The sequence below is a fragment of the Anguilla anguilla genome, chromosome 8 (genome assembly GCF_013347855.1).
Source record: "Anguilla anguilla isolate fAngAng1 chromosome 8, fAngAng1.pri, whole genome shotgun sequence".
NCBI classification, from domain to species: Eukaryota; Metazoa; Chordata; class Actinopteri; order Anguilliformes; family Anguillidae; genus Anguilla; species Anguilla anguilla.
In genome coordinates this window covers 5,250,933-5,278,113 of record NC_049208.1, presented here as the reverse complement: position 1 = coordinate 5,278,113, position 27,181 = coordinate 5,250,933, and the positions used below count along the sequence as shown (strand labels likewise).

Sequence of the window (27,181 nt, the reverse complement as noted above, 5' to 3'; positions counted from 1 at the left end):
TATTGATCGTGCCTGGTGTAACTGAGCCGGCCAATATGACCAGAAGGCGGGGTTTGCACTTTTTGAGCGTATTTCATTGGTTCCAATACACCAGACAAGATCAGTAAAGCATAGAGAAGTACTTGAATCCAAAACAAATACGTATTTGACCCAGGTCTGCTTTGGATCATGGGCTGTTCCTTCCATTCTCCACACTTCAAATGACTCTCCATCATTTTGGTTAAGGTTTATTTTGGTCTCATCTGTCCATAAAACTTAGGTCCAGAAAACTACTGACTCTTTGAATTCTAATCTGGCCTTTGGATTCTTGCTGCTGCTGTGAGGTTTTGCATCTTGCAGTCCAGCCTCTGCAACTCTGCTCTCAACGTCTTCTGCGTACAGTGGCTTAAGATATTTTCACCCCTTGCCCTCTGGAGACTGCTGGTGATGTCACTGACCATTGTTTTAGGATTGTTCTTCACAGCTCTTAGGGTTTGTCTGTCATCATCCGCAGTTGGCCGACCTGTAAGGTGTATATTTCTGACTCCACCCGTGATTTCTGTGCTGTCCTTCCTGATAAATTTGTCTGTTTTCTCTGCTTATAGATTAATTGTTTTTTTTCCAGCCGTGGTAAGTTCTCTGGTCTTCGTGATGGTGTATGCCTCTGACCCCAAATGCAATCTCCACAGATTAGAACAAAGGTTAAAACCAAGACTAGAGACACACTGCTTTTTAAAAAATGTATGAACAATTCATGTATGAATGAAAAATGTGTACTCAACACAAAAATAGCTGTTTCTGTACAATGATAAAACATGATACAAAACATGATACGATGAAACAACAGTCCATAAATTAGTATATTTATTTGTAAGAAATAAGAGTCCACATCCGCATTGAGTGGCCTTTCACTCTTCTGCTTGTGAGGGAAACAGGAAGTGGAGGTATTTGTCCGTACAGCAAACAATAATTGGACTGCATACAGAATTATCATTTTTAAAAACGGCGGAGACCAAAAACGAAAAAACGAACCAAAGCAAATCATCTGTCAGAACGACACGAGAGAGCTGTGAGCGGCAGATAAATACTGCTTAAATAAGGACGGTACTCCATACCGATACTGTTGATTTCTGCCTATATGCGCACAATTACTACTTATTGCGTACTTAGTGGTGGATTTACGTATGTACGCTACAGTTATTTACCACGATAAGACTCTTAGTTTTAGGCTGCCGATTTGTATGTGCTGATTTTCACTAGCAGAATAAAGGAAAACTCTTGTCGCGCTGGTTAGGAGATTGGAATTCTGCCTCCCGATACATTTACTAAATTTAGAATTGTGAGCGTATCAGCGACTCACGAACTGAATGGCAAGCAACTGTTGTTAAGTGACTCGTTGAAATGACGGTATATTTCTGTAAACAATGGTGGCTGCAAGGGAACCTGTCTTTTCCACGTTTTCTTTGCTCAAAAATGGGAAGTTTAGCTCTTATCCTGTATAGGCACTTGTTTTTTCTACTTCACCCACTGCCGAAAGATGTCATGCACAATTTAAATGATGCATTGTTTTGTTCAAATTTTCCACCAGAAGACATGGATGACCCCAAATAACATGACATAACATAATATAATGATAGAGAAGTTTCTGAGAAACTGACAACACATCCCTTCAAATGAAAAACTTGAATTCAATGCCATTGTTTTAAATCTTGCTTTGTAATTTAATTTCAGTTCATCGGTTTTAATCTGTCATCCTTAATGAAAAAGCTTCCGCCTGATCAGATACCAGTCAGGCCACACCTCTTCCTGTTTCATAGATTTTTCAGTCTTGAAGAACTTACACGCACTTACACGCACACACGCATGCGCATGCACACACACACACACACTCACTCTCACACTCGCACACATGCACACACGTACACACACACACACACACACACACACACAACTATTTCAGGTAGGAATTCTCTCCACCACTCTGACAGATTCATCCTCCTTGATCTCTGAAAAACAATAACAGAAATAAATAATTTAAACTCCAGAACTGCATCCAGAATTCACATGAAGCAATACAGCGTGCATTAGAGTGTGTGGTAGAGTGTGTGAGTGTGTGATGGAGTGTGTGAGTATGGGGTACAGTGTGTGAGTGTGTGGTGGAGGGTGTGAGTGTGCGGTAGAGTGTGTGAGTGTGTGATGGAGTGTGTGAGTATGGGGTACAGTGTATAAGTGTGTGGTGGAGGGTGTGAGTGTGTGATGGAGTGTGTGAGTGAGGGGTGGAGTGTGTGAGTGTGTGGTGGAGGGTGTGAGTATGGGGTAGAGTGTGTGGTGGAGGGTGTGAGTGTGCGGTAGAGTGTGTGATGGAGTGTGTGAGTGAGGGGTAGAGTGTGAGTGCGTGGTAGAGTGTGTGAGTATGGGGTAGAGTGTGAGTGTGTGGTGGAGGGTGTGAGTGTGCGGTAGAGTGTGTGAGTCTGTTTGGATGCTCATTAAAGAGGTCACTGAATGTGTCAGATTCAAGCTCACTGCTAATGAGAGGTGTAAACATAGGAATGACCCTGACTGACCTGCAGCACCTCTCTCTGGCATTAACTGCAATGACAGCCGAAACCATGGCAACCAGACCCAGGGAGAACAGCACTGACTTTAGCGCACACAGCGAGAGACCAGGAGAATCTAGACCAACAGGAAATAAAGAACATCACACAGGGCCCTACAGAGACAGCGATCATTACACAACTGCACAGGCGCACACACATGCGCATACACACACACTCACACTCACACACTTGATCTGACTGTACATATTTCAATTTAAGTGCTATTGGCAGTTATTGTTGTATTTTAGTTGTAGTCATTTCAGTTGTAATGCGGATCATGTCCATACAACAACAAAAAATCCAATGTAGCAGCAGCAGGAGCATCATCATGGTCTAGCTAGAGTGTAAATAAGAGTCGGTTTATGTGTTTTCTGCTGATTATATGCTAATAGCGCTCTGAGCTAATCAGAGACTGACCTGTTTGGCAGGGCCCGGCTGTCACTGTGTTGTTTAGTGAGCTGATGGGGTTAATGGCTGTACAGGTGTAGTTCTCTTCTACACGGGTGGGGGATACACTCAGCGTAGTTCTGTTCTCCGCTCCAGCAATGTTCTCTCCATTTCTGCTCCAGGACAGCACCACCTGGCTGCCACCAATCACACTGCAACTCAGGGTCACGTGACAGCTGGTGCCGTCTGTGCTGTTATTCACCTGGGAGGTTACCTGCACTGAAACAATCCTCTCTGCAGAGAGAGAGAGACCACCGACAGCATTACTTACAGCTCAGAGGTCTACAGACACAAACTCTGAAACACACTGTGTCATTACTTACAGCTCAGAGATCTACAGACACAAACTCTGAAACACACTGTGTCATTACTTACAGCTCAGAGATCTACAGACAAAAACTCTGAAACACATTGCGTCATTTATTACAGCTCAAGAGATATACAGACACAAACACTGAAACACACTGTGTCATTATTTACAGTAAAGAGATCTACAGACACAAACTCTGAAACACACTGTGTCATTACTTACAGCTCAGAGATCTACAGACACAAACTCTGAAACACACTGCTTCATTAATTACAGCTCAGAGATCTACAGACACAAACACTGAAACACACTGCTTCATTAATTACAGCTCAGAGATCTACAGACACAAACACTGAAACACACTGCTTCATTAATTACAGCTCAGAGATCTACAGACACAAACACTGAAACACACTGCTTTGTTAATTACAGCTCAGAGATCTACAGACACAAACACTGAAACACACTGCATCGTTACTTACAGCTCAAAAATCTACAGACACAAACACTGAGGTGCTCACCATAAATGTGTAGTTGTATCGTTTTTGGCCTAAGGGACACGAATGATCGTAAACCATTAAAGACATATTCCCCAGAATCCTCTTCTCTCAGAGAACTAATGGTCAGAGCCCCGGTTTCATAATTCACAATCAGCCTCCCTTTAAAAGTTGCATTTGTCGCCCAGGTTTCAAAAGGTGAGCTGTCCTGCTCGCGCACTAATTGGATGACATTAGTATTGTTCTTTCTCCACTCCATGTAGCCTGGTCCTCTGATTGGTCCTTCCTCATCCGTGGGCAGCACAATGGACTCCCCCACGGTTCCATTCAGCACTAGTGAAGTCCCGTGCACACTGGACACCTGCAGCACTGGGAATAACAGCAGCAGCACAACTGTTAGTAGAGCACAATTACTAATAAGACACAAAACCATTCAGGGCTTGATAATGACCATTTGGCTCACCAGGCACTGTGGCTAGTGGTGTTCCAAAGGCTGAATTTTCACTGGCCCACAGAAAAAGCAGTAAGTATATTGGAGAGTGGAACTGCAGACACTTGTTTGGATATAACATTTTATTTTAACAGAAATGATTATAGCTATCCAACCTGAGTAAACTGTGTGTGTGTGTGTGTGTGCATGTGTGTGTGTGAGAGAGAGAGGGAGAGAGAGAGAAATGACAAATAAGTTTTAATTACTAGCTTACACTAATGAAAGCACAACCCACAATGAAGGTTATCTTTAACAAAATATACACTTCAAAATTGTTTAAATTTCGTATTGCAGATGTTTTCCATGAATATTCTCTACGTGTTGATGCAGAGAACGAAGAGTACAGGTATCCACAAATTTAAATAATGACGGTGAAATTTTGCGATGCAAATAAAATTTGATTTTATTGCTCGCATGTAGCCTAATTGAGGAGACCTGGCTATATCGGATGATACTGAGCATTTGTGCCAATATAATGCGCTTATATTCATTTAATAACGTCACCGTCAAAGCTCTGCAGATGCACTTTCACTTATTTCTTTACTTTCACTTTAATTTTAAACAGCAACTGCAAAGCACCACTGGCGGAGAGAAAAGAACTATACTTGAGCGGACTCATGCATTGCATGCCAACGGAACATTACGCCCTCACCCCCCCTGTTCTCTGCCATTAGGAATCGGACAGGTGCATCATAACACCTGGAGAGTGCCCAGAGCAGCCAAACCTCCGTAGAGCTGGCCAGTTCAGGAACCTGGTATGGGGAGGTGGGGGGGGGCTAACGGCTAAGCCGCCCTATGGAAATGCCATGCTACTGCTACTTTCAGACCACTCTGTATTCTTTCTTTATCAAGACCAGGTCAAAAGCTAGTTGCGGTTGCGGTCCAGCCAAAAAAAAAAAAAAAAAATTCCAGTTTTGACTGCAAAACCTTCCACGTGGGAACTAAAAAATGGTTTTCATTCTTGGCCACTGCAATAAAAGTCATGCAGTTATCGGGATATTTGTATACAGTGAGCTCCATAATGTCTGGGGGCAAAGAGGCATCTATATATATATATATATATATATATATATATATATATTTATTTATTTATTTATTTTTTTGATTTGGCTCTGTACTCCACAATTTCAGATTTGTAAGCAAACAATTCACATGTGGTTAACAAGTGTATATTTCTTGCTTTGGTTTAATGGTGTTTTTATACATTTTGGTTTCACCCCATAGAAATTACAGCCCTTTTTATATACAGCCATTTAAGGGCACCTGTCTGGGACAAATGGCTTAATAGGAGTTTCTGATTACTCAGGTGTCCAATTGCGTTCAGTAGCATTCAGTATCTAGTCTTGATTCTAGGCTTTTGATGGCCTCTGAAGTATACTATTGCTATTTGTCAACATGCGGACCACAGTTCTGCCGATGATATTCAAGGAAGCCATTATGAGACTCAGAAGTAAGACAGAAATAGCCAGGGACATAGGCCAAACCATAGGCTTACTGTTTGGAACAGCATTTAGAGGAAACTAGTGAGCTCAGGCATTTAAAAAAAGGGTCTGGTAGACCAAGGAAGACCTTTACTGTTGATGACTGAAGAGTTCTCACCATAATGAAGAAAAACCCTCAAACACCTGTCTGACAGATCAGAAACACTCTTCAGAAGGCAGGCGTGGATGCGTCAGTGACTACGGACCGCAGAAGATTTTGAGAACAGAATTACAGAGGCTACAATACAAGATACAAACCACAAGCTAGCTCCAGAAACAGGATGGCCAGCTTACAGCTTGCTAAGAAGTACCTAAAAGAGCCTGCAGAGATCTACACTTCTTGTGGACAGATGATACCAAGATTGATTTGTATCAGAGTGATGGCAAGAGCAAAGGCCAAAAGGAACTGCCCAAGATCCAAAGCTCCCCTCTTCATCTGTGAAACGTGGTGGTGGGGACGTTATGGTTTTGGGAATGCTATGGCTGCCACAGATACTGGCTCACTTGTCTTCATTGATGACATTGATGAAGTAACAGCTGATAACAGCAGCAGAATGAACTCTGAAGTGTACAGAAGCATCTCATTGGCTCAAGTTCAACCAAATTTCTCCAAATGCATTGGACAGCGCTTCATCCTACAGCAAGGCCATGATCCAAAACATACTGCCAAAACAACAAAAGAGTTCTTCCAAAACCAAAAACTGGAAAATTCTTAACTGGCCAAGTCAGCCACCTGATCTGAATCCAATCGAACATGTGTTTCATATGCTGTAGAGAAAACTTATGGCCACTAGCCCCCAAAATAAGTAGGAGCTGAGGATGGCTACAGTACAAGCCTGGCAGAGCATCACCAGAGTAGATAGCCTGGTGATGTCTATAGGTCACTGACTTTTAGCAGTCAATGCATGCAAAGGATAAGTGACAAAGTACTAAACATGACTACTTTCATTTACATAACATTAATCTGTCCCAAACATTATGGTGCCCCTAACGAAAAAAAAGTGCTGCACTGAGAATGTGCACTTTAACGGTATGTGAATTTTTTCACATAGTTAAAAATTGTTGAGTACAGAGCCAAATCGACAAAAAATATCTGTGTCCTAAACATTATGGCACTCACTCAATGTATATATATAATATATAAATCAGGTTGCGTGGATCTGAAGTATGAATTTGGGTTGAGGAGAGTTCTGATTTCGAACTCTTGTATTAAAACAGGGGAAAGGTCAGAAATCTTTAGCAAGGTATCATTATATAAAGCCTTTCATATGTACAAAAGCATGTTAAAGCACATGAACCCACATACATGCAAGGGAGGCTTCTGAAATAGAGCTCTCGCAGCACTGAACGTAGACAGAACTTCAGCTACACATCAAGATGAAAAAACAGTCACCACCCGACATGACTATATGGATATAAAATAACATATTTTCAGCATTATATGACAGGGGTGTCCAATCTTATCCGGGAGCAGGTGCAGGTTTTTGCTCTGTAGCCCAGCACTACAACAAACTAATTAAACTAATCACAGTCTTCAAACACAGCCTTGATTGAATCAGGTGTCTTAACAAAATCAGGGCTAAAACAAAAAAAGTAAAAAATGTAAAATTTCAATGATTATATCATGATTTAAAAACTGACAAAAAGCCAAAGTATAGTCAGGGCTAAAACAAAAAAAGCCTGCACCCACACCGGTGCTTGTCAAATAAAACTGGACACCCCTGTTATAAGATCAAAATAAAAAATAAAAAATGTAAAATTTCAATGATTATATCATTTAAAAACTGACAAAAAACTATAAAAGTATAGTCACAAAAAAGGGGAACAAACTGAGGCAGTTACAGTTAGCACAAGTTCAGCAGAAAGAAGAAGGAAGAGAAAGAAGGAGAGAAAGAGGGAGAGATGAAGTGAGTCTGTCTCCACACTTACCTAGAAGAGCAGTCAGCACTGCAGAGGACATGATGCAAAACCAGCTCCTCAGAAATGACACAGGGATTCTTTATCACACACTGACAAACTGCTTCCTTTCGCTGCAACAGTGTGTGTGTGTGTGTGCATGCGCGTTTGTGTGTGTACACGCCAGAGAGTGTGCGTGCGTGTGTGTGTTTGTTTGTGTGCAGGTGCGTTTGTGTGTGTGTGTCTGTGTGTGTCAGCGTCGGTCTGTTTGTTATGTATGTATGTGTGTGTGAACTTAGTCTCTGGTGTGAACAGGTAGGTCTGAGTTTGTGTGTCTGTGAGGGAGAGAGAGAGAGAGAGAGAGAGAAAGAGAGAGAGAAAGAGAGAGAGAGAGAGAGGGAGAGAAAGATTCTATTTGAACTGAGGCAGCTGTGTCGGTGAGTGTTTGCTGTTCAGTGCGCAGATCACTTCCTGTGGCTTCTGAGCTCAGCGGTCTGCATGTTGGTCAGACTGGAGACAAAAGACAACAGTTTATTTTTAAATACCCTTTCCACAGCAAAGTGCAAAAAAAAGGAGGAAGCGCGATCTCCTGCGTCTCGGCTCCAGAGAGCGAGCTGTCAGTGCCTGATGGACATCAGATGCACCACGCCCACACGCCTCGGGCCGAGCTGATCACAACGCCGCCTCAACACTTCAACTCGCGACGGTCAGAGATGCGGGCACCCAGCAGCTCAGAGCCGTCAAATCAAACCTCCCGCTCTCAGCGCACGTGTTACACCAGATCTCTCCAGATTCTGGATGGAGGGCCCTGCCTGGTAGCGCATTTGGCAGTGAACAGGTCTTCGGCCTCGGTTGTCAGGTTGCGTTAGCGTAGCGTAGTGTCGCAGCAGGGGCCGTTCCGCTGCCAGTTTCAAACCACAGCTCTCATCAGCAATTCTGCATGAGAGATAGAATCCGCCTGCTCAGCTAAAGACAGCCAACGGTCTTCGGGCCAGTGCAACCAATCGCACTCCTCGCTGCTCCAGAGGAGACATCCCATTCTTTAGCTCAGCTCACATGCTAACGTGCTCACCAGACCTGGGTCAAATATGTATTTGTTTTGGATTCAAATACTTTTCTACAATTTACTGATCTTGTCTGGTGTATTGGAACCAATTAAATACTCTCAAAAAGTGCAAACCGTGCCTTCTGGTCATATTGGAAGGCTCAGTTACACCAGGCAAGATCAATGGAGCACAGAAAAGTATTTGAATCCAAAACAAATACGTATTTGACCCAGGTCTGGTGCTCACAATTAAGTTCACATGCTAACGTGCTCACAGTTTAGCTCACATGCAAACATGCTCACATTTTAGCTCGCATGCTAACGTGCTCACATTTTAGCTCACATGCTAACGTGCTCACAGTTTAGCTCACATGCTAACATGGACACAGTTTAGCTTGTATGCTATCGTGCTCACAATTTAGCTCACATGCTAACATGCTCACAGTTTAGCTCACATGCAAACATGCTCACAGTTTAGCTCACGTGCTAACATCAGAGCTTGTTGCTTTGACTGTGGCTATCGATTTGCGAGCGCAGATAAGCGAGGCTCTCCTCTGAAGGAGTCAGAGAGGACGCCTCAGGTACAGTTTAACAGGTGGACTTTGCAGGTACCCAATCAACCAGCGGAAGCCACCGCCATGCCACAATACGTCATGAGCCCAGCTGACCGAAACCCTCATACCACAATAAAATGCTTAAGCCAGATGTGCGTCGGTGGAGAAAACTGTACATGGCCGTAAGCAGGGCTGCTGGCTACAGTAATGCGTTTGAGTGCCTGGCTGTTGGCACTGCAGGGGAGGGGGGTTCTGGTGCACGGTTAGGTTTGGAGGGTCACGACTGTCTTTGTGGTTGGTAATTGCACTCATCCTAAAATTGATTGATTTGTCTTTGTCCGTGGACAACATTATAATGAAATATTAGTGTTCCTATAAACCGATTAAGTTATGGCTTGGTGGGGCAGCATGCCCCATACATATACAGCACAGAGAGTTTGACACTTTCACTTTTCATTTTATATGCAAGACACAGTCACCCCTGCCCCCACCCCAACTCAACTGTATCCCTACAACATCTCAATACTGCATCAGTTAGAACAGAACAGACAGTGGAAGCAGCAGGCCACAGAAAAAAAGGTTTATTTAAAAAAAAATTAATCCAACACTTTAGTTCTAGAATTATCAAAAAGCATACTCACACCAAACAGAAATCTACAAATCTCCTCACAACCACAGGCTTTCTTAAAAAAAAGTTTAATATCACTTCAAATCTCCTGTGTTATAAAAAACAAAACAAATAAAAGCACAAATGTGACATAGAGCCCAGCATGCATTAAAAACCGTTGGACAAAACTAGATTCCATTTTTTTTTTGTTTTGCCTTTTGTTATGTTTAACAATCTACTGTATTCATACAAAAACAATTCAGTTCTTTGTTTCATTACACAAGAGAAAAGTACAGTGGCTCAGAGCTGCCAGAAAGCACAGACACCTTTGGCAGTAACAAAAACAACAGGCATTGACAATCTTTCGCCTGCAGACAGGCCCCTGTTACGTGACCACAGTAGAACTGCTGCACAGGCCCCTGTCACATGACCACAGTAGAACTGATGCACATGGGGTCCGGTCAATGACCAGAATGGAATTGCGGTACACAGGCCCCTGTCACATGACTGCACTGGCATTGCTGTGCACGGCCACAAACGTCACATGATCCGTGTGTGGCATCGCTGCAAAAGGTCATGTGACAAGAAGTGGTACCACCGCACACAGACGAGCATGTTCAAGGCAAAAGCCTGCACAAAAAACCAAACTGGGCGATTTTTTATTTCCCCCCCCCTCCTCCCATCCTGGATCAGCCGCCAGCTGTTACGCAGAGGCTACAGAGAGAGAATCGATGACGGGGATGCTGATCCCAGATCAGCTGTCTGGGCAGAGCGCCGGCTGATCTTTGCAGGTTTAGTTTCAGGAGCAGAGCGCACAGCGTATGCCGCCGCAGCCCGTCCAGACGCTTCAGCGCTCAGACCGCCAGCACGAGGCTGTGGTTCGCACGGAGGCTCATTCTTGGAATACGCCCAGCCCAGCCCAGCCCAGCCCAGCCCAGCCCAGCCCAGCCCAGCCCAGCCCAGCCTGGCTCAGCCCAGCCCAGCCCAGCCCAGCCCAGCCAAGCCTGGCTCAGCCCAGCCCAGCCCAGCCCAGCCCAGCTCAGCCCAGCCCGGCTCAGCCCAGCCCGGCTCAGCCCAGCTCGGCTCAGCCCAGCCCAGCCCAGCCCAGCCCAGCCCAGCTCAGCAAAAGCCCAGCCCAGCCCAGCCCAGCCCAGCTCAGCCCAGCCCGGCTCAGCCCAGCCCAGCCCAGCCCAGCCCAGCTCAGCCCAGCCCAGCCCAGCCCGGCTCAGCCCAGTCCAGCCCGGCCCAGCCCAACACTCAAAGTTAGCGGCCACTTTCCTGTGACGCACTCCGGTCGAGCCTCTGGTCTGTGGCCACGGCGTGGAGTCAGCCAGTAAAACCATCCCTAGCGATTACATTCAAGGTAAGAGGAACTAGGAAGCTCAGTGACCAAACAATGAAATGAGTCAGTTAATCAACCAAGTGAGTGTGTCCAGCAGTAAGTCAGTCACACAGTGAGCGAATCAGTCAGTGGTTATGAGTAAATACGCAGAGTCAGTGGCTGTTAATAAACGAATCAGTCAGTCAGTCCACGGCTGTAAGTGAGCGAATCCGTCAAACAGTCAGTCAGTAGTGAGTGAATCAGCCAGTCAGTGACTATAAACAAGTGAATCAGCCAGGCAGCGCGGTCTGGGTTCTCGTGGGGTCCAGCTGTGTGTATTTCAGGGTACCGAGTTGCTAGCCCTTAAAATGGATGTGGATCAAGTGACCAGCTGTGAAATGGTCAAGTGGCCATTCATACGAGGCATCTTGGAACGGTGCTCAATTTGGCAGGAAGTTGGAGGGAAGTACCCCGTCATGCGTCCATGCAGAAAAACCAGGTCTTCATCCGCCGATGGCGTGACTAACATTTACATCTACACACACATGCACGGTTCTGCACGCACTACGCCATGAAGGTCTCCAATCTACACACCCGCCTGTGTGGGTTACCTCTACACATCTCCCAAACAAGTCAAGAAAACATTCGCAGAACATCTACCCAGTCCTGCAGTGTCTGTAAAAACCACCTCCTTCCGTGGACCCCAATTTGGCAGTTGAATAAAAAAATTTTAAAAACACAGTAAAGAGCCTTCATACACCTGCCTGTCAGCAGAGGGGCCAGGATTTGGCAACACGGTTTGAATGTGATTAAGGCGCAGGCTGTCAGTAATATGCACAGATGACAGACAGGGAGGTGGGCGTGTTTTTTTTTTTTGGGGGGGGGGGGGTAAGGCAGTAAGGGGGGGGGGGGGGGGGGAGTAAGGATTAAAGGTTGGGCATGGCTTGGGGATGGGGGACGTGTCCCTTCACTGGGTCCCCAGAACGAGACCTGCCTGGTCCTCCAACAACCATAAGGAAAGCAGGCCAGTGATTGGTCAATAGTTACCCATTGCTGACGGGCCCAGACTACTGGTTAATATGCTGATGTTCCTACTAGGCTGGTCAATGAGCTGGTGTTACACTTTTGTGCAGCTAGCACTGAGTTCTGTATGGTTTCTGGAGAGAAGGGTGGGGAGCTACCGCGTGTCAGGAAACAGCCGCCGGTGAGGTCAGCGAATTGCATCACACGGAAGTCTCCGACTGCAGCCGCATCACAAACTTGTGGCTCTTGGGGTCAATGAACTCCTCCCCTAGACGCAGGAAGGGGATGGGCATCACCGTGACGACCAGGGCGAAGTCCAGGCGGCGCAGGGAGAAGACCAGGCCCTGCCGGAGGGCGGAGGTCACCGGCTCCTCGCTCACCAGCGTCCACTCACGCCCCCTGCTGTTCTCCTTCTGGTACTGCAGCGTCGGGCCTGGGCTCAGGTAACGCTCCAGAAACGCCTGAGGGAGAGAGGGAGAGAGAGAGAGAGAGAGAGAGAGAGAGATTTGAAGGAACTTCATGAGTCTGATACAGAATCAGGTGTGTGTGCATGTGTTTGCGTGTGTAGGTGTGCGTGTGTTTTTGTGCATACATGTGTGTTTGTGTTATTGTGTATGTGTGTGTGCATGTGCACGTCTATGTATGCTTGTGTTTGTGTCCGCGCTTTTATGTGTGTGTGTGTGCGCATGCATGTACTTGTGTTTGTGTGTGCGTGCGTGCGTGCGTGCGTGTGTGTGTATGTGTGTGTGTCTGTGTGTGTGCATGCGTGCGTGTCTGCGTGTGTGTGTGTGCGTGCGTGCCTGCGTGTGTGTGTGTGTGCGTGCGTGCATGTGTGTGTGTGTGTATGTGTGTGTGTGTGCGTGTGTGCGCGCGTGCATGCATGCATGCGTGTCTGCGCGTGTGTGTGTGTGTGTGTGTGTGTGTGTGCGTGCGTGTACACTCGTTTCTCACCTTGGGCGTCATGTTGTGCGTGATGCAGAACTGCAGGTGTGTGAGGATGCTCTCCATGCTGTGGTAGGGCTGCTGCCGGGTGGTGCGCAGGTACTTCTGCATGGCACGGGCCATGGGCGCGAATATGGCCTGAGCCGCCTCCCGCGGGTCCATGATCTCCCGCGCGCTCTTGGGCGACGACGCCGCCGGCTCGTCCTCCTGCAGCCGCTTAATGTGCGTGAAGGCCTCCTCTACTGCCACCACCAGTCTGGGAGGAGCAAGTACAACCGCCACTATCAATAACATCCTGCTGTCTGGTTGGGTGGATATGACCTTTACTGGCACCACCAGCCTGGGAGGAGCAAGTACAACCACCATTATCAATGTGTGGATATTACCTCTACTGCCACCACCAGCCTGGGAAGAGCAAGTACAACCACCATTATCAATGTGTGGATATTACCTCTACTGCCACCACCAGCCTGGGAAGAGCAAGTACAACCACCATTATCAATGTGTGGATATTACCTCTAATGCCACCACCAGCCTGGGAAGAGCAAGCACAACCACCACTATCAATAACATCCTGTTGTTTTGTTGGGTGGATATTACCTTTACTGCCCCTGCCAGGCATGGAGGAGCAATTACAGCTGCCACCGCATCCACATGCTATGGCTAATTCTATCAGATCAACTATGATGGGAAAATCCACCCAATGGAATGTCCTTCAATGCATTTCGGCATGCAAATTTCAGGCAGTCTTGGAACGTGATGTTATTGTTGAAGGGAAATTTTAATTTAGGACAAGTACAGTAATGGTACCAGCTCCAAATTTACCAGCAGCCAAACCACCACGCACTCTACTCCTGCCGACTGGCTGAAGCCAAGCAAGTGTGGGCTTGGTTAGTACTTGGATGGGAGACCACCAGGGAATACTGAGTTGCTGCTGGAAGTAGTGTTGGTGGGCCAGCAGGGGGGCAATCTTCCCTCTGGTCAAATAAACCCCAATGCCCCAGTGCAGTGACAGGGACACTTTCCTGTAGGAGATGCCGTCTTTTGGATGAGTCATTAAAGATCCCATGACACTATTCGCAAAGAGTAGAGGGTTCTCCGGTGTCCTGGCTAAAATCCCAGATATGGCTCTCGCAAAAACTTGCCACCTAATCATCCCCTGATTTAATTGGCATAAAAAATGTTCTCTCCCTCCAGTGGAGCTGCTCAGTGGCCAACAATCGAGGATTGTGGTTGTACTGGGCAGCTCCCAGGTGTGAATGTGTATGAGTGTGAACCAGGGCGTTGCTGCAAAAGAGCATCCGTGCTCAGCGAGCCTACCCTGGGTAAATAAATTTATTTGGCGAGTATAGCTGCAGTGAAGCCTAAACTAGCAGTAAACAGCTGTGTACAAACAGACCCACCCACTCGGACACGACTGATCATGCTTCAGTAAAGTTCTGAGTTCATGGAGTTCCTGAGTCACCTCAGGAAGAAATTTTTTTTTCTGTTACCAATTTTGTTTTTTCTGTTCGCAATTTTCCAATTTTCCAATTTTCTGGCAGTGCACTCTCACCCCCTCCACCCCAGCCTAGAAGAACCAGTGGCCAATGGCAATGCACTCTCTCACCCCCCAGCCTAGGAGAACCAGTGGCCAATGGCAATGCACTCTCTCACCCCCCAGCCTAAAAGAACCAATGGCAGTGCACTCTCAACCCCCCCCCCCCCACCCTCAGCCTAGAAGAACCAGTGGCCAATGGCAATGCGCTCTCTCACCCCCCCACCCGGCCTAGAAGAACCAATGGCAGTGCACTCTCACCCCCCACCCACCCCCAGCCTAGAAGAACCAATGGCAGTGCACTCTCACCCCACCCCCAGCCTAGAAGAACCAATGGCAGTGCACTCACCCCACCCCCAGCCTAGAAGAACCAATGGCAGTGCACTCTCACCCCCCACCCACCCCCAGCCTAGAAGAACCAATGGCAGTGCACTCTCTCCGCCCCCTCCCAGCCTAGAAGAACCAATGGCAGTGCACTCTCACCCCACCCCCAGCCTAGAAGAACCAATAGCAGTGCACTCTCTCACCTGGCCTTGCGTTTACGAATTCGGCGCTCCATCTCGGCCTCCTCGTAGTACAGCTCGTTATGGGAGTTGTCACGACGACGAGCGGCAGCCGCTATCATTGCCCGAGACTGGGCCGTGGAGTTATTGGTGCTGTTCTCTGCGGAATCAACCAATCGGGCAAAACACAGCAATCAGGTCAGCCAATCAACACATCAGTCCCGTAAACAAAATAGGGAATAAATGTGGAAAAAATAAACTTGAAAGAGGAAATCAAGAGGGAGGGAGGGAAGGAAACATAGGCAGGCGGAGGAGGAGGGAGACAGAGAAAATCAAGTAGAGAGTGAAAGGAAAAAAGAGAGAGAGACCGAGAGAGAGAGAGAAAAGGGCAGATTCCTACCTTCTCCAAGGGAATAGACCTTGAAGCCAGACATCTTTTTGGAGAGGATGGACTTGGGCAGGTTAAGCAGGGCCGGGTTGTAGACAGGGAAATCACTGTAGTACTGCTCTAGAACCCACACTGCAGCTCTCTGTATGCTGCACGCAAGCACACACACATCCCATCATCATCATCATCATCATCACTATGGTACAGCTCCAAAACCCACACTGCAGCTCTCTGTAAACTGTACCATAAATAAATACACACACACACACACTCTCTCTGTTTAAAGAGTTAGCATTCATACATTTTTACAAGGTTTTGTGGGGGTGGGGGGGGTGGGGGGGGGGGGGTTGGAGGCCTTGGAGGACTGTGGTAGGGGAGTGGCTGGATGTGGAGGGGGCATGAAAGAGTTAGGTGCACATGGCCAAAGTGTGGTAAGGGTAATAGGGTATGGCGGGCATGGCAGGGCGTGGTAGGGTCAGGTGGGCAGGGCGTGGTAGGGAGTGGAGGGCATGGCAAGGCGCGGCAGGCATAGCAGGGTGTGGCAGGGTGAGGTGGGCAGGGCGTGGCAGGGCGTGGCAGGGTCAAGTGGGCAGGGCGTGGTAGGGAGTGTAGGGAGTGGAGGGTATGGCAAGGTGCAGCAGGGGTAGCTTGGCGTGGCTGGGTGAGGTGGGCAGGGCGTGGCAGGCGTACCTGAGGTGCCCCAGGTTGTAGAAGCGGCTGGCGCCGTCGGTGGAGCGCACCACCTTGAGGCAGAAGGCGGGCTGCAGGTGGCGCACCTCCAGCAGCACCAGCGCCAGGTACTGGATGAAGAGCAGCGCGTCCACCAGCGAGGCGGCGTACTCCACGATGCCGCGGTAGTCCCGCTCGCGCGGCTCCAGCACGCGCACGCCGTAGAACAGCCAGTAGGACGCCACGAAGAGGAAGACCAGCACCATGAGCAGCGCGCGGAAGACGAAGAGGCGCGGCAGGGTGGCGCGGGGCGGCCGCAGGAACAGCGCCCAGGACGAGATGAGCAGCACCAGCAGCTTGAAGGCCAGGGACACGTAGAGCCCCTCGCAGGGCGTCCCGCAGGGCTCCAGACGGTCCCGCCACAGCAGCTGCGGCAGCAGGAGGAAGGCCAGCGGCGTCGCCATGGCGAACAGGCCCAGGCACCCGCTGACCGCGGGCCCCGCCCACCGACGGCACTCCAGCGGCGACGACTCCTCCAGCTCCTTGGAGACGCGCGTCAGGTCCTCGTTGGAGACGCTGTGCTCGGACGTGCCCGTCACCACCGTGGTGGTCTCGCCCCAGTTATCATCCTGCGCGCGGAGAAGGGGGGGGGGGAGAGGGTTAGTGGGGGAGAAAGAGAGGGTGAGAAAGAGAGAGAGAGAGAAAATGAGAGATTGGGGAGGGAGAGAGGGTGAGAAAGAGAGAGAGAGTCAATTCAAAGGTGACACTGGAGAAAGAGAAAGCCTGAGTTTGGGGTACACAGTCAGACAGCTGGGGTACAGTGAAAGGAACACAGAGACAGGGTTGGTGTAGAATGAGATTTTGGGGTACACACCCTGTCGTCCCCACGGGTACTCTCGTTGTCCAGGAGGGGCTCTCCAGGGGCCTGGATGGTGACGGATTTGTCCCCTCTGCTGCTGCTGCCATCTCTGCTCTTAGAGCGATGGCGCTCCCTCCTCTCCCTGCGCCGAAACCCAGGGTTAACTCAGTACAGCCCTCCCTTAGCTAAAACACAGGGTTAACTCAGTACAGATCTCCCTCAGCCAAAATACAGGGTTAACTCAGTACAGATCTCCCTCAGCCAAAACACAGGGTTCACTTAGTACAAATCTCCCTCAGCCAAAATACAGGGTTAACTCAATACAGATCTCCCTGAGCCAAAACACAGGGTCAACTTAGTACTGCTCCCACGCCAAAACACAGGGTTCACTTGGTACTCATCCTTGTTCCAAAACACAGGGTCAACTTAATACTGCTCTCTAAGCCTAAACACAGGATTAACTTAGCACTGTTCTCTAAGCCTAAACACAGGGTTAAATTAATACTGCTCTCTAAGCCAAAACACAGCGTTAACTTAGTACTACTCACTGTGCCAAAACACAGGATTAACTTAGTACTCATCCTTGTTCCAAAACACAGGGTTAACTTAGTACTGCTCACTGTGCCAAAACACAGGGCGAACTTAGTACTCATCCTTGTTCCAAAACACAAGGTAAACGTAGTACTGCTACCGGCACAAACACACAGGGTTAACTTAGTACTGCGCCCCCTGTGCCGAAACACAGGGTTAACTCAGTACAGCTCCCTGAGCCAAAACACAGAGTTAACTTAGAACTGCTCTCTCAACCAAAACACAGAAATAACTTGGTACTGTTCTTCGTGCCAAAGCACAGGGTTAACTCACACATGCATATTTAAATAGACAGATAAGCCTGCCTTCTGCTAATCTAAGTTTGTGAAGACCTGGAAATAAGCTGGCACTGTGCATGCTGAGTACAAAACACTGGCAGACCCATTAAAGTGAAGGGCAACTATCTGACTTCTGAAGGCAAAAAAAAAAACTTCCTCAATGGTATTCTGAAACACAACTAAATGACGATTAAATCAATGAAACAATCATTATATTTCATATAAAAAAGAGATTAAGTGAAAATATTCCATATGTAATAAAATATGTACATTTTAATGAACAGTTTCCCAAAACTTCTGGACCAAAACAATTATTGTTTCACAAAAATTGGCTGATGAGGTTTTCTTTGGTTGTTAAATCTCCTTGGTTTTCTACACTGAATTAAATGCGCAGCAAGTGCTTTTGCCCTCAACATGCGCAGTAGAGGCTGTTTCCCCATTACTTCCTAGGCTTCACCGCCTGGCCCCTCCCATCCTCTCCAGTTCCTATGTACGCTCTATGGCTAGACTTAGCACTGCGTCCTCCCTCTGTGCTCTGTGGCAGAACACAGAGTCAAATTAGTGCTGCTAACGCACTAAAACAAAGGGTCAACTTAGTAATAATCTCTGAACCAAAACACAAGGTCAACTTAGTACTGTTCTCTCAGCCAAAACACAGGGTCAACTTAGTACAGCACCCTGAGCCAGAACACAGGGTTAGCTTAGTATTGCCTCCTGTTAAAACACAGAGTGAACTTGGTATAACTCTCTAAGACAAAACAGAGTTAACTTAGTACTGCTCCCTGTTAAAACACAGGGTTAACTCAGTACAGCTCCCTGAGCCATAACACAGAGTTAACTTAGAACTGCTCTCTCTACCAAAACACAGAATTAACTTGGTACTGTTCTTCGTGCCAAAGCACAGGGTTAACTCACACATGCATATTTAAATAGACAGATAAGCCTGCCTTCTGCTAATCTAAGTTTGTGAAGACCCGGAAATAAGCTGGCACTGTGCATGCTGAGTACAAAACACTGGCAGACCCATTAAAGTGAAGGGCAACTATCTGACTTCTGAAGGCAAAAATAAAACTTCCTCAATGGTATTTTGAAACACAACTAAATGATGATTAAATCGATGAAACAATCATTATATTTCATATAAAAAAAGAGATGAAGTGAAAATATGCCATATGTAATAAAATATGTACATTTTAATGAACAGTTTCCCAAAACTTCTGGACCAAAACAATTATTGTTTCACAAAAATTGGCTGATGAGGTTATCTTTGTCTGTTAAATCTCCTTGGTTTTCTACACTGAATTAAATGCGCAGCAAGTGCTCTTGCCCTCAACATGCGCAGTAGAGGCTGTTTCCCCATTACTTCCTAGGCTTCACCGCCTGGCCCCTCCCACCCTCTCCAGTTCCTATGTGCGCTCCATGGCTTGACTTAGCACTGCGTCCTCCCTCTCTGCTCTGTGGCAGAACACAGGGTTAACCTAGCACTGAACACACAGGGATGACTCAACAGTGCCCTCTTCTGGTTTCCCTGCGCCACAACACACAGGGCAGACTTGTCACTGCACTTTCTCCTGGAACTTACAAAGAAAATATAGCACTGCACTGAGTGCACTCTCCCTTGCGTCTCTATAGTGTATGTAGTGTCTTTTTTTCGTATATTGTGTGTATCTTATATGTGCACAGCATGCATTGCATGCATGTGTGTAATCTGTACATGTGTAGTGTGTGTATAGCATGTGTGTATAGTGCCTATTGTGTGTGTGTAGTTTGCATTGTGTTTGTACAGTCCGCATTTCATGTGTAGTGTCTGCGTAGCATGTATAGTATGCGTGCAGTGTGTTTAGTGTATATTGTGTGTGCAGTGTGTTTTCAGGGTGCAGTGGCTGGGTGTGGCCACCAGGGGAGCACCCTGAGTCCTGATTGGGCTCACCGGTTCGCTGCCTATTCAACCTGTGACGTGACAGGTTTGGTTGCGTCTGTGTCGCTATCACTAAGACCAGAGCCAGGTAATAGGACGGTGGGACAAGTGCTCTGTGTGAGCTTTATGTGTTAGGTTGCTTGTCCGGTAAATTCAGCGTAGGTGTTAAGCGCAGTTTAGCGCTCTAGAAAAAAGAAAAGGTTCTTTATTATTTTGCAGCTCTGCGAGCTGGGGTATTTGGGACGTTGTCCTGGTGTTGTATTTCTTTTGGGTTTTTCTGAGATGCACTCAGATTATTTATTTTAGCTGAGCGTTAGGGTTAGGGTTAGGGTTACTCAGCTGTAGTAACCCTAACCCTAAATCTAAGGGTTTCCCGTTTCCCGTTGGAACTTCCGGGACCTTTATTATTTAAGTACCAGTGTTTGGGTTCTCGGTTTAGCGTTTGTCGGAGATCGGCTTCGCAACTATTATTTCTTCGTCTTTTTTTTCCCCTTCCCTCTGTTTAGTCCTTTGGGATTTAGGGGCTACTTGTAGTAGCTTGGTAGTACCCTTGTCAGTGTGCCTTTGAACCTCCGAACACTACCCATTCCCAATTATAGAAGATTAATACATTTAAAAAATTTTGGTGAATCACATAAATTGTACAGAGTATTCCACACACTGCATTAGTAATTCAGGTACCTGGTTGTAATCTGTAATTTGGTTTGTTTTGTTTTGATTTGTTGAAAGATTTTTAAGAAGTTTTAGCTGATGTCATGCATAAAGGCTTCTAGAGTTTGTACCTGATTTAAGTGGTCAGAATTTAACAAACTGCTTCCTGAAGATCACACAGGTTGTTGCTATATGGCAAAAACTATTTTTCACCAAATACAAGGTGCTCAACTCATTTTAAAATAACATTAATACTATTAATTTCATAAACAATGGTTAATACTATTACTACTGCTACTACTACAGCTAATAATAATAATAATAATAATAATAATAATAAAGTATTATTATTATTATTACTGTAGATAAGTGGCTATACTTAAGGAATGGATGGATAATTATAATCATAGTTATTAAAAAAATAACTTTTATTTGTATGGCACTTTTCAAGCATACAGTGCAAGCTGATGTACAAGAGTTAAAAAAAAACAATAAAAAGACTTTAAAAAAGGTAAAATTATTAAAACATCAAAAAGACAGATAAGTAGATAAAAATGGATAAAACAGAAGTAAAAATACAGATCATCCATTGAATCGGAGGAGTCACATTACTTGCACCTCCTCCTGACATCAGCATGAGAAGTTGCGGTGGGAGATCAAGAAGTTTGGTTGAGTTTGGATTGGGAAAATCAGGGATAAAATCAGGGGCTAAAAGAAATATGTTTGGACCCCACCCGTCTGGATCTGGCAGGTCACTCAAAATCGAGCTGGCGGTGCAGAACACACATGCTAAAAAAAGCACTGTGAGGACAGCTTGTCATGGTTCTGTGTTTTCCTGTCTGTGTTTCCCTTGTTGGGCCGCCAGATGGCGGCACTTCTGTTTTGCCTCCAGAGCCGCCTCGAGCCCCGGAGAGGCCTCCAGAGCCGCCTCGAGCCCCGGAGGGGCCTCCAGAGCCTCCTCGAGCCCCGGAGGGGCCGCCTGCTCGCCCCAAGTCCCGGAGGGGCCGCCTGCTCGCCCCAAGTCCCGGAGGGGCCGCCTGCTCTGACCCTCGTTCCGCGGGGGCCACTGCCGCCTGCTACACCCAAATTTCGTGCTTCGCTTGCACCTCAAGCCCCGGGGAGGCCTCCGGAGCCGCCTCGAGCCGCCTCAACAGCAGAATTTATCGGGGTTCAATGAAAGAAATGTTCTCAGTAAGGGGCAGCCATTTTTAGAATTAACAACATCACTTCATGTGTAAATGTATTTAAAAATACTTCAAATATGTATTTACATACATTTTCAATACAAATACAAATACAAATACGTGTTTGTATTTGACCCAGCTCTGGTACAGACTGCTCAGGCTTAAGAGTGTAGGAGCAGAGAGCATTTTTATCCCACAAGCTACAGCAGCAGTGAACACCAGTGTACACTGATGTGCCATTTTACAACAAATTACACTCTGTACAGCTGTTTACTTTATTAATAATTCATTCATTTAATTTAATTTACATTTACACAACACCATAATTTCATATTTAAATTGCTGTAACTGTACGGCATGTTATGGCAGACTAGCAGTTAGCCATGCGAATGGTACAGGGTGGTGTGGCTGCTTAGCTTCAGCAGTTAGCCATGAGAAGGGTACAGGGTGACATGGTTGCTTAGCTTCAGCAGTTAGCCATGAGAGGGGTACAGGGTGACATGGCTGCTTAGTTTCAGCTGTTAGCCACGAGAGGGATACAGGGTGGTATGGCTGCCTAGCTTTAGCAGTTAGCCATGAGAGGGGTACAGGGTTGTCTGGCCTCAGGAATAGCAAATGTAATCTGGAAATACTCACTGAATCATTAATCACTCAGTGAATGACAGTAATTCACTTCTATTTGTACAATATTAAAACCTCATGTGCCTTACCTCCAGATATCTTCCTCCTGGTATAAATGACAAAGACGACAATGATGATGATGATAATGGCGACAACGGCAACAATGACTCCCACAGGAGAACTGTCCTTGGTGATCGGTGGACCTGTATTGAGAGACAGACTGTCATTTTGGATTTCTCTGATCAGGACATGGATGCCTTCCTACCCTCCTCATCCTCCCCTACTCCATCAGGGGTTCCCAAACTGCGGGGTCGGGTAGCCAGATGGATTAGAAATGTCCAGTTTTCAAATTGCTTGAACAAGTCCGGTTTGTGGTACCAAGCAAACATTGTAAATGTCCAGTCTGAGTAGCTGATTGAAATTTAACCGCTAGTTTGTAATGAATTTCATCTTCCCTCTGCACTGTTACATTCACCCTCCCCACCCCCCACCCCCCCAAGTTTGTGATCAGACCCCCACAGCATTCCCTCATAATCCCCCCCCCCCCCCTCCCCGCCTGTAGGTAGCAACCCTGCTGGTCTTTTGTTTATAAATTATCTTTGCTGTGTAGATCCCACTGTCGCTTTCCTGCACATTCGTCAGCAGCAGAAGTTCTTTTGATCAAATTCTACCCTGGTATGATTACCATATGTTGCCAGATATCTAATCTTGTGAATTAAATCCACTAGTCTTCCAGAATTAAAAGTCCATGAAATGGTCCGAAATTTCAGTTTTTCATATCCCTGCACATCTAGATGAACAGAGCCTCCCTTACGCACAAACAAAGACTCCTCAGCTCTGGAAACTGGAGAGGAACATAGAGGAATTTCATTTAAAGACAAACTATTTTCTGCAAATATATACCACACATTATAATACCATTAAATACACTCCTGGGCAAAAAAAAAAAAAATAGGCAGAATATTAGCAAGAATTAAACAAATGCACTCCTGAGACCTCCTGTGCCACCATTTGCTCGTTTACATTTGCTGCAGTGAACTGTTTGGGGAAAAGCTAGAATCAGGGAAATGCACTTATACAGTAGACAAATTAACATAATGTAAAATATGTCATGTTTTGTATTTGGTTGCATATCATTTGCATGCCATGACTTCCTGATGTCTGTGACCTATCTGGAGTCTCAGAGTCAGGATATCTTATTTTCAGGTTGTCCTACAAGTGATACAAAAACTCTTTGCATTTGAATGGATCCCTATGGGAATTCAGTGCTTCAGTAGTCTCTTATTCTGATTGGTCGAGACACATTCATTCCTTACCCGGCACAGTGGCTGGGCAGAACTGTTTAACAGGAAGCAGGGGGGCGGAGCTTGTGCTGGCGGGGTTGCTGCTGCTACAGTTGATGGCGTCTCTGGTTACCGTGATCAGTAACAGCGCTGAGTGGGCGGAGTCATTCCTGGCTGTCTCCTGGCACACAAGTTTGCCCTGTGTAAGCTGACAGAGCGACTCCACCCAGAGGCCATCGATGGTAGCGCACCTCACAGACACATTGCAGAACCGAGGCCCTGACGTGTTGGTCAGAACCTCCAGGTTAGGCATGTCTGCCCGTTCTGTTCGGGTGAAGAAATATCAAAGGTTAATCTCAGAAACTCAAAGTAAGTCGGAATGTAAAGGGTTTGCTGTTTTGTTGTATGTGTGTGTGTGTTTATGTGTTTTTGTGTCCTGAGAGAGAGAGAGAGAGAGAGAGAGACTGACTAGGCTGTTCATACAGTAACTGCAAGTCTACACCAAATTATGGCATTTGTGTGTGCTGAGAGAGAGAGAGACAGAGAGACAGAGAGATTTTGAGGGGGAGATCAGCTTGAGTCTCGACTGAGTTGACCCAGCGGACTTGAAGCTTTTGCTCACCATAGATCATCAGCTTTACTTCAGCCTTGTGTTTGCTTTTGCCTTGAGAGACTGTCACGGTGTACGTGTCCGCATCGCCCATCTGTGCCCGGTTGATTAGAAGAGAACCGTCTTTCGTGTTCAGACGTAACCTGTCCCCAAATCTCTTAGTGTCCATCGTCACAGTGTCCGGCGCAAAATAAAAGGCGATTAAACTCCTGTCAATCCTCCACTGGACCTCTGAGGGACTGTTGTACGGAGATCCGGAGGGCAAAGTGACAGACCCATTAACGATACCGTTTACGATAAACAGGGCTTCACCTGTACCTGCAAAACACACGTACATTCACAAGTCCCGGTATTAACTTTATAGACAAACAGAACATACTGATATGTTTGGAACCATTTAGCGTATATGTATTACTCTCAATTCGTCCAACGATAATAAGCGTAAACGTGTGTGTCCTTAAGGTGGAGAATCAGGTTGCCAGATTGAGAAAAATACACAAACCTACAGTCTTGTGCCAATTCGCACGCTAGGTTTTGAGCTCAGTTGAAAGAACGTTTTCTGTATTAAAATTAAGCAGTTTTGTCATAAGCTAGTAAATGTACAAAATTTGATCTTGTATGTAAATGAGACCAAGAAGCAATTCTCATTGGAGTGGGAATTTCACACGCAGGCAACCAGAGCTATTTACTGATCTGGTATTACACAAGCATACACAGTGAAATGTTCAGTGTAAAATCAACTCTTATAGTGTGCTTATGGACTCATATGTACTCACTTACATATGTAAGAGCTGAGTCAGCACTGGACCTTTCACCGTATGAAAATGACTTTTAATGATCAGAAAAGAACTACAGTCTGAGCAGCGGTAAAAGACATATAAAGAACATGCCTAATTAAACTTCACTGAATAACAACAACAACAACAGAATTTGGATTTTAATTTCTATGTCTCACAACTCAGATTATTGTATTTCTGAATATGATAATTGTAATAAGACATTATATATATATACAGTATATATGGATTAGGCTGGTAAAATTGGTAAAGGAGGAACTGTTATCATTCTCTTTTAAAAATCCTTTATAAATCACCCCTTCAGTAATTCCACACAGTCCATCAACAGACTTGGAGCGAAAAGTTCATAAACTTGATGAAAAACAGAAGTTAGTTTATTTCATATTTGCCAGCTCTTGCGAACCCTGATTCAAGTTTCCTTATTTCTCCCTCGTTTCTGGTAGCAGAACACATGACTCTCCGAGTCCCCCCACGCGATTAGGAGTGTGACTCGCTGAAGAAAGCAAGACCTCGACTAAGGTCACCCGACTTCAAATTTTGCCGAACGTTCTCAAGTCATAAAAGCAAGAATTATTTTTCGGACATATTTTACAAAAACTTTTTTTTTTAAACTACAACTCACCAAAATGGTGCCTTTGTTCCGGAGGCGCCAAAATGTATTTTAGGGTTCTGTTACCTCTAAAGTACAGGCAATCCAAACCAATGACCTCCTGGCCCTGACACACCATTGTCCACCTGAGTTCGCATGTGACAGATTTTTACTGGTTATTCTATCTTCTCTCTTCTAGTGTTAAGCAGCAAAGCAACCCTTCCATATCCTGGTAAAAACGACTGAGCTTCTGCACTAGTTGACTGTTCCGTCACCCCGACTTCAAATTTTTCCGAACGTTCTCAAGTCATAAAAGCAAGAATTATTTTTCGGGCATATTTTACATAAAATGTTTTTAAAAAAAATACAACTCACCAAAATGCAGTAAAACGGAGTTAAGGAGCAACAGAAAGTGCGCGATCTTTCCTGTCATGGCTGACGCTTTTTTTTTTTAGCGTAATGAGGAAAAAAGATGGGCGAGAGGCGAGAGGCGATAGGCGGAAGACGAAACCCCTCCCTACGAAAGCACGGCCCAGAAGCAGGATAAGGCGTTATGCTCATTTCTGGGGATTACGTCCCCTGCCTCTGCTGGTCTGGGTAGTGCAGGTGGAGGTAGTTGCCTGATTGCCTAATTGCTGATTGCCTCCACCTGCCTGTGGCCCAATATAAGCCCAGTAGTATGAGGCAGGGGAGATCTTTCTTTCGGGTGGTTTGTAGCTGGCTGTGTGTTTGTGTTTTGTGGGTTGCGTAGAGTTCTTTGCTTTGAGATCTTCTTTGGGGTTTCTTTTGTGTAGCTTGCGGTTTGCTTTGTGGTTTTGGTGTCTGTGAAGATCCTTTAGTTTGGTAAACTTTGTGGGTTTTCTTTTGTTTTAGTTTGTGTTTTAGTTTATTTATTCTAATAAATGTCTGAGTTTTTAAATCAGTTTTTGGATTGTTTTTGATACATTTCAGGGTTTCCCCCAGAAAGGTTGTTAGGCCCGATGGCAAGTATCTTTTGACGGGGGCCGGCGGCCCAGCGCAGGCCGGCGGCCAAGTGTCTTTTTTGATGGGGGCCCGGCGCGGGCCAGCGACAGACTGATGGCAGCATTAAGGAGGGCCCTATAGTTTCTGTAACAGAATCACAGACGGAATCGCGGAATTGAGAATTTTAAAAAGCTATAACACAGATACCATAGGGCCCTACATTAAGTCAGTGCTAAAAGCTGACTGAAGATTTGAAAATATAACTACGTAATGTGAATGTTGTTATAAATAAGTTATTTATCCAACACCCATTTTAAAAAATCTGTCAGAAGGACACGAGAGAGCTGTGAGCGGCAGATAAATACAGCTTAAATAAGGACGGTACTCCATACCGATACTGTTGATTTTTGCCCATATGCGCACCATTACTACTTATTGCGTACCGCCACTTAGTGGTGGATTTACGTATGCACGCTACAGTTATTTACCACGATAAGACTCTTAGTTTTACGCTGCCGGTTTGTATTTGCTAATTTTCACTAGCAGAATAA

The 27,181-nt window shown here is 46.1% G+C and overlaps 3 protein-coding genes across 5 annotated transcripts; all 3 read right to left on the bottom strand.

The window, feature by feature from the left end:
• Nucleotides 1–825: 825 nt before the first annotated feature.
• On the bottom strand, nucleotides 826–4,967 carry LOC118232803 (SLAM family member 5-like). Of its 2 annotated transcripts, none has more exons than XM_035427931.1 (5): nucleotides 4,294–4,967; nucleotides 3,855–4,199; nucleotides 2,994–3,257; nucleotides 2,544–2,658; nucleotides 826–1,985 (listed from the first exon to the last, which is right to left on the bottom strand). In XM_035427931.1, exons 1-5 carry the CDS (start codon nucleotides 4,400–4,402, stop codon nucleotides 1,970–1,972), a joined length of 849 nt encoding a protein of 282 aa, XP_035283822.1. In that variant the 5' UTR covers nucleotides 4,403–4,967; the 3' UTR covers nucleotides 826–1,969. The 2 variants fall into 2 exon arrangements, with proteins under 2 accessions (XP_035283822.1, XP_035283823.1); XM_035427932.1 differs by having other exon boundaries at nucleotides 2,544–2,652; nucleotides 4,294–4,966.
• Nucleotides 4,968–12,127: 7,160 nt separating this feature from the next.
• On the bottom strand, nucleotides 12,128–17,798 carry LOC118233556 (vang-like protein 2). Its single transcript, XM_035429314.1, has 7 exons — nucleotides 17,759–17,798; nucleotides 17,161–17,309; nucleotides 16,308–16,915; nucleotides 15,630–15,766; nucleotides 15,254–15,389; nucleotides 13,199–13,445; nucleotides 12,128–12,708 (listed from the first exon to the last, which is right to left on the bottom strand). Exons 1-7 carry the CDS (start codon nucleotides 17,796–17,798, stop codon nucleotides 12,448–12,450), a joined length of 1,578 nt encoding a protein of 525 aa, XP_035285205.1. The 3' UTR covers nucleotides 12,128–12,447.
• A 5,842-nt stretch (nucleotides 17,799–23,640) lies between these two features.
• LOC118232811 lies at nucleotides 23,641–26,128 on the bottom strand. Of its 2 annotated transcripts, none has more exons than XM_035427956.1 (3): nucleotides 25,701–26,036; nucleotides 24,294–24,599; nucleotides 23,641–23,995 (listed from the first exon to the last, which is right to left on the bottom strand). In XM_035427956.1, the coding sequence occupies exons 1-3, from the start codon at nucleotides 25,804–25,806 to the stop codon at nucleotides 23,694–23,696; spliced, it is 714 nt and encodes a 237-aa protein (XP_035283847.1). In that variant the 5' UTR covers nucleotides 25,807–26,036; the 3' UTR covers nucleotides 23,641–23,693. The 2 variants fall into 2 exon arrangements, with proteins under 2 accessions (XP_035283847.1, XP_035283848.1); XM_035427957.1 differs by lacking the exon at nucleotides 25,701–26,036 and adding an exon at nucleotides 26,043–26,128 and having other exon boundaries at nucleotides 23,643–23,995.
• Between the last annotated feature and the right edge of the window lie 1,053 nt (nucleotides 26,129–27,181).

Bases quoted from the DNA above. Each gene is read 5' to 3' on its own strand.
- LOC118233556 (XM_035429314.1), bottom strand. From the start codon at position 17,798: ATGAGTACTAAGTTCGCCCTGTGTTTTGGCACAGTGAGCA. The intron at 15,767-16,307 runs GTACGCCTGCCA...GCTTGCGTGCAG, and splicing joins TACAACCTGGGGCACCTCAG to CATACAGAGAGCTGCAGTGT. The intron at 13,446-15,253 runs GTGAGAGAGTGC...TGCTCCTCCCAG, and splicing joins ATTCGTAAACGCAAGGCCAG to ACTGGTGGTGGCAGTAGAGG.
- LOC118232803 (XM_035427931.1), bottom strand. From the start codon at position 4,402: ATGTTATATCCAAACAAGTGTCTGCAGTTCCACTCTCCAATATACTTA. The intron at 4,200-4,293 runs GTGAGCCAAATG...TGTTATTCCCAG, and splicing joins ACCACTAGCCACAGTGCCTG to TGCTGCAGGTGTCCAGTGTG. The intron at 2,659-2,993 runs GTCAGTCTCTGA...TATTTCCTGTTG, and splicing joins AGCCGGGCCCTGCCAAACAG to GTCTAGATTCTCCTGGTCTC.
- LOC118232811 (XM_035427956.1), bottom strand. From the start codon at position 25,806: ATGGTGTGTCAGGGCCAGGAGGTCATTGGTTTGGATTGCCTGTACTTT. The intron at 24,600-25,700 runs GTGAGTTGTAGT...TGTGTTTTGCAG, and splicing joins GGAACAAAGGCACCATTTTG to GTACAGGTGAAGCCCTGTTT. The intron at 23,996-24,293 runs GTGAGCAAAAGC...TCACCCGAACAG, and splicing joins AGTAAAGCTGATGATCTATG to AACGGGCAGACATGCCTAAC.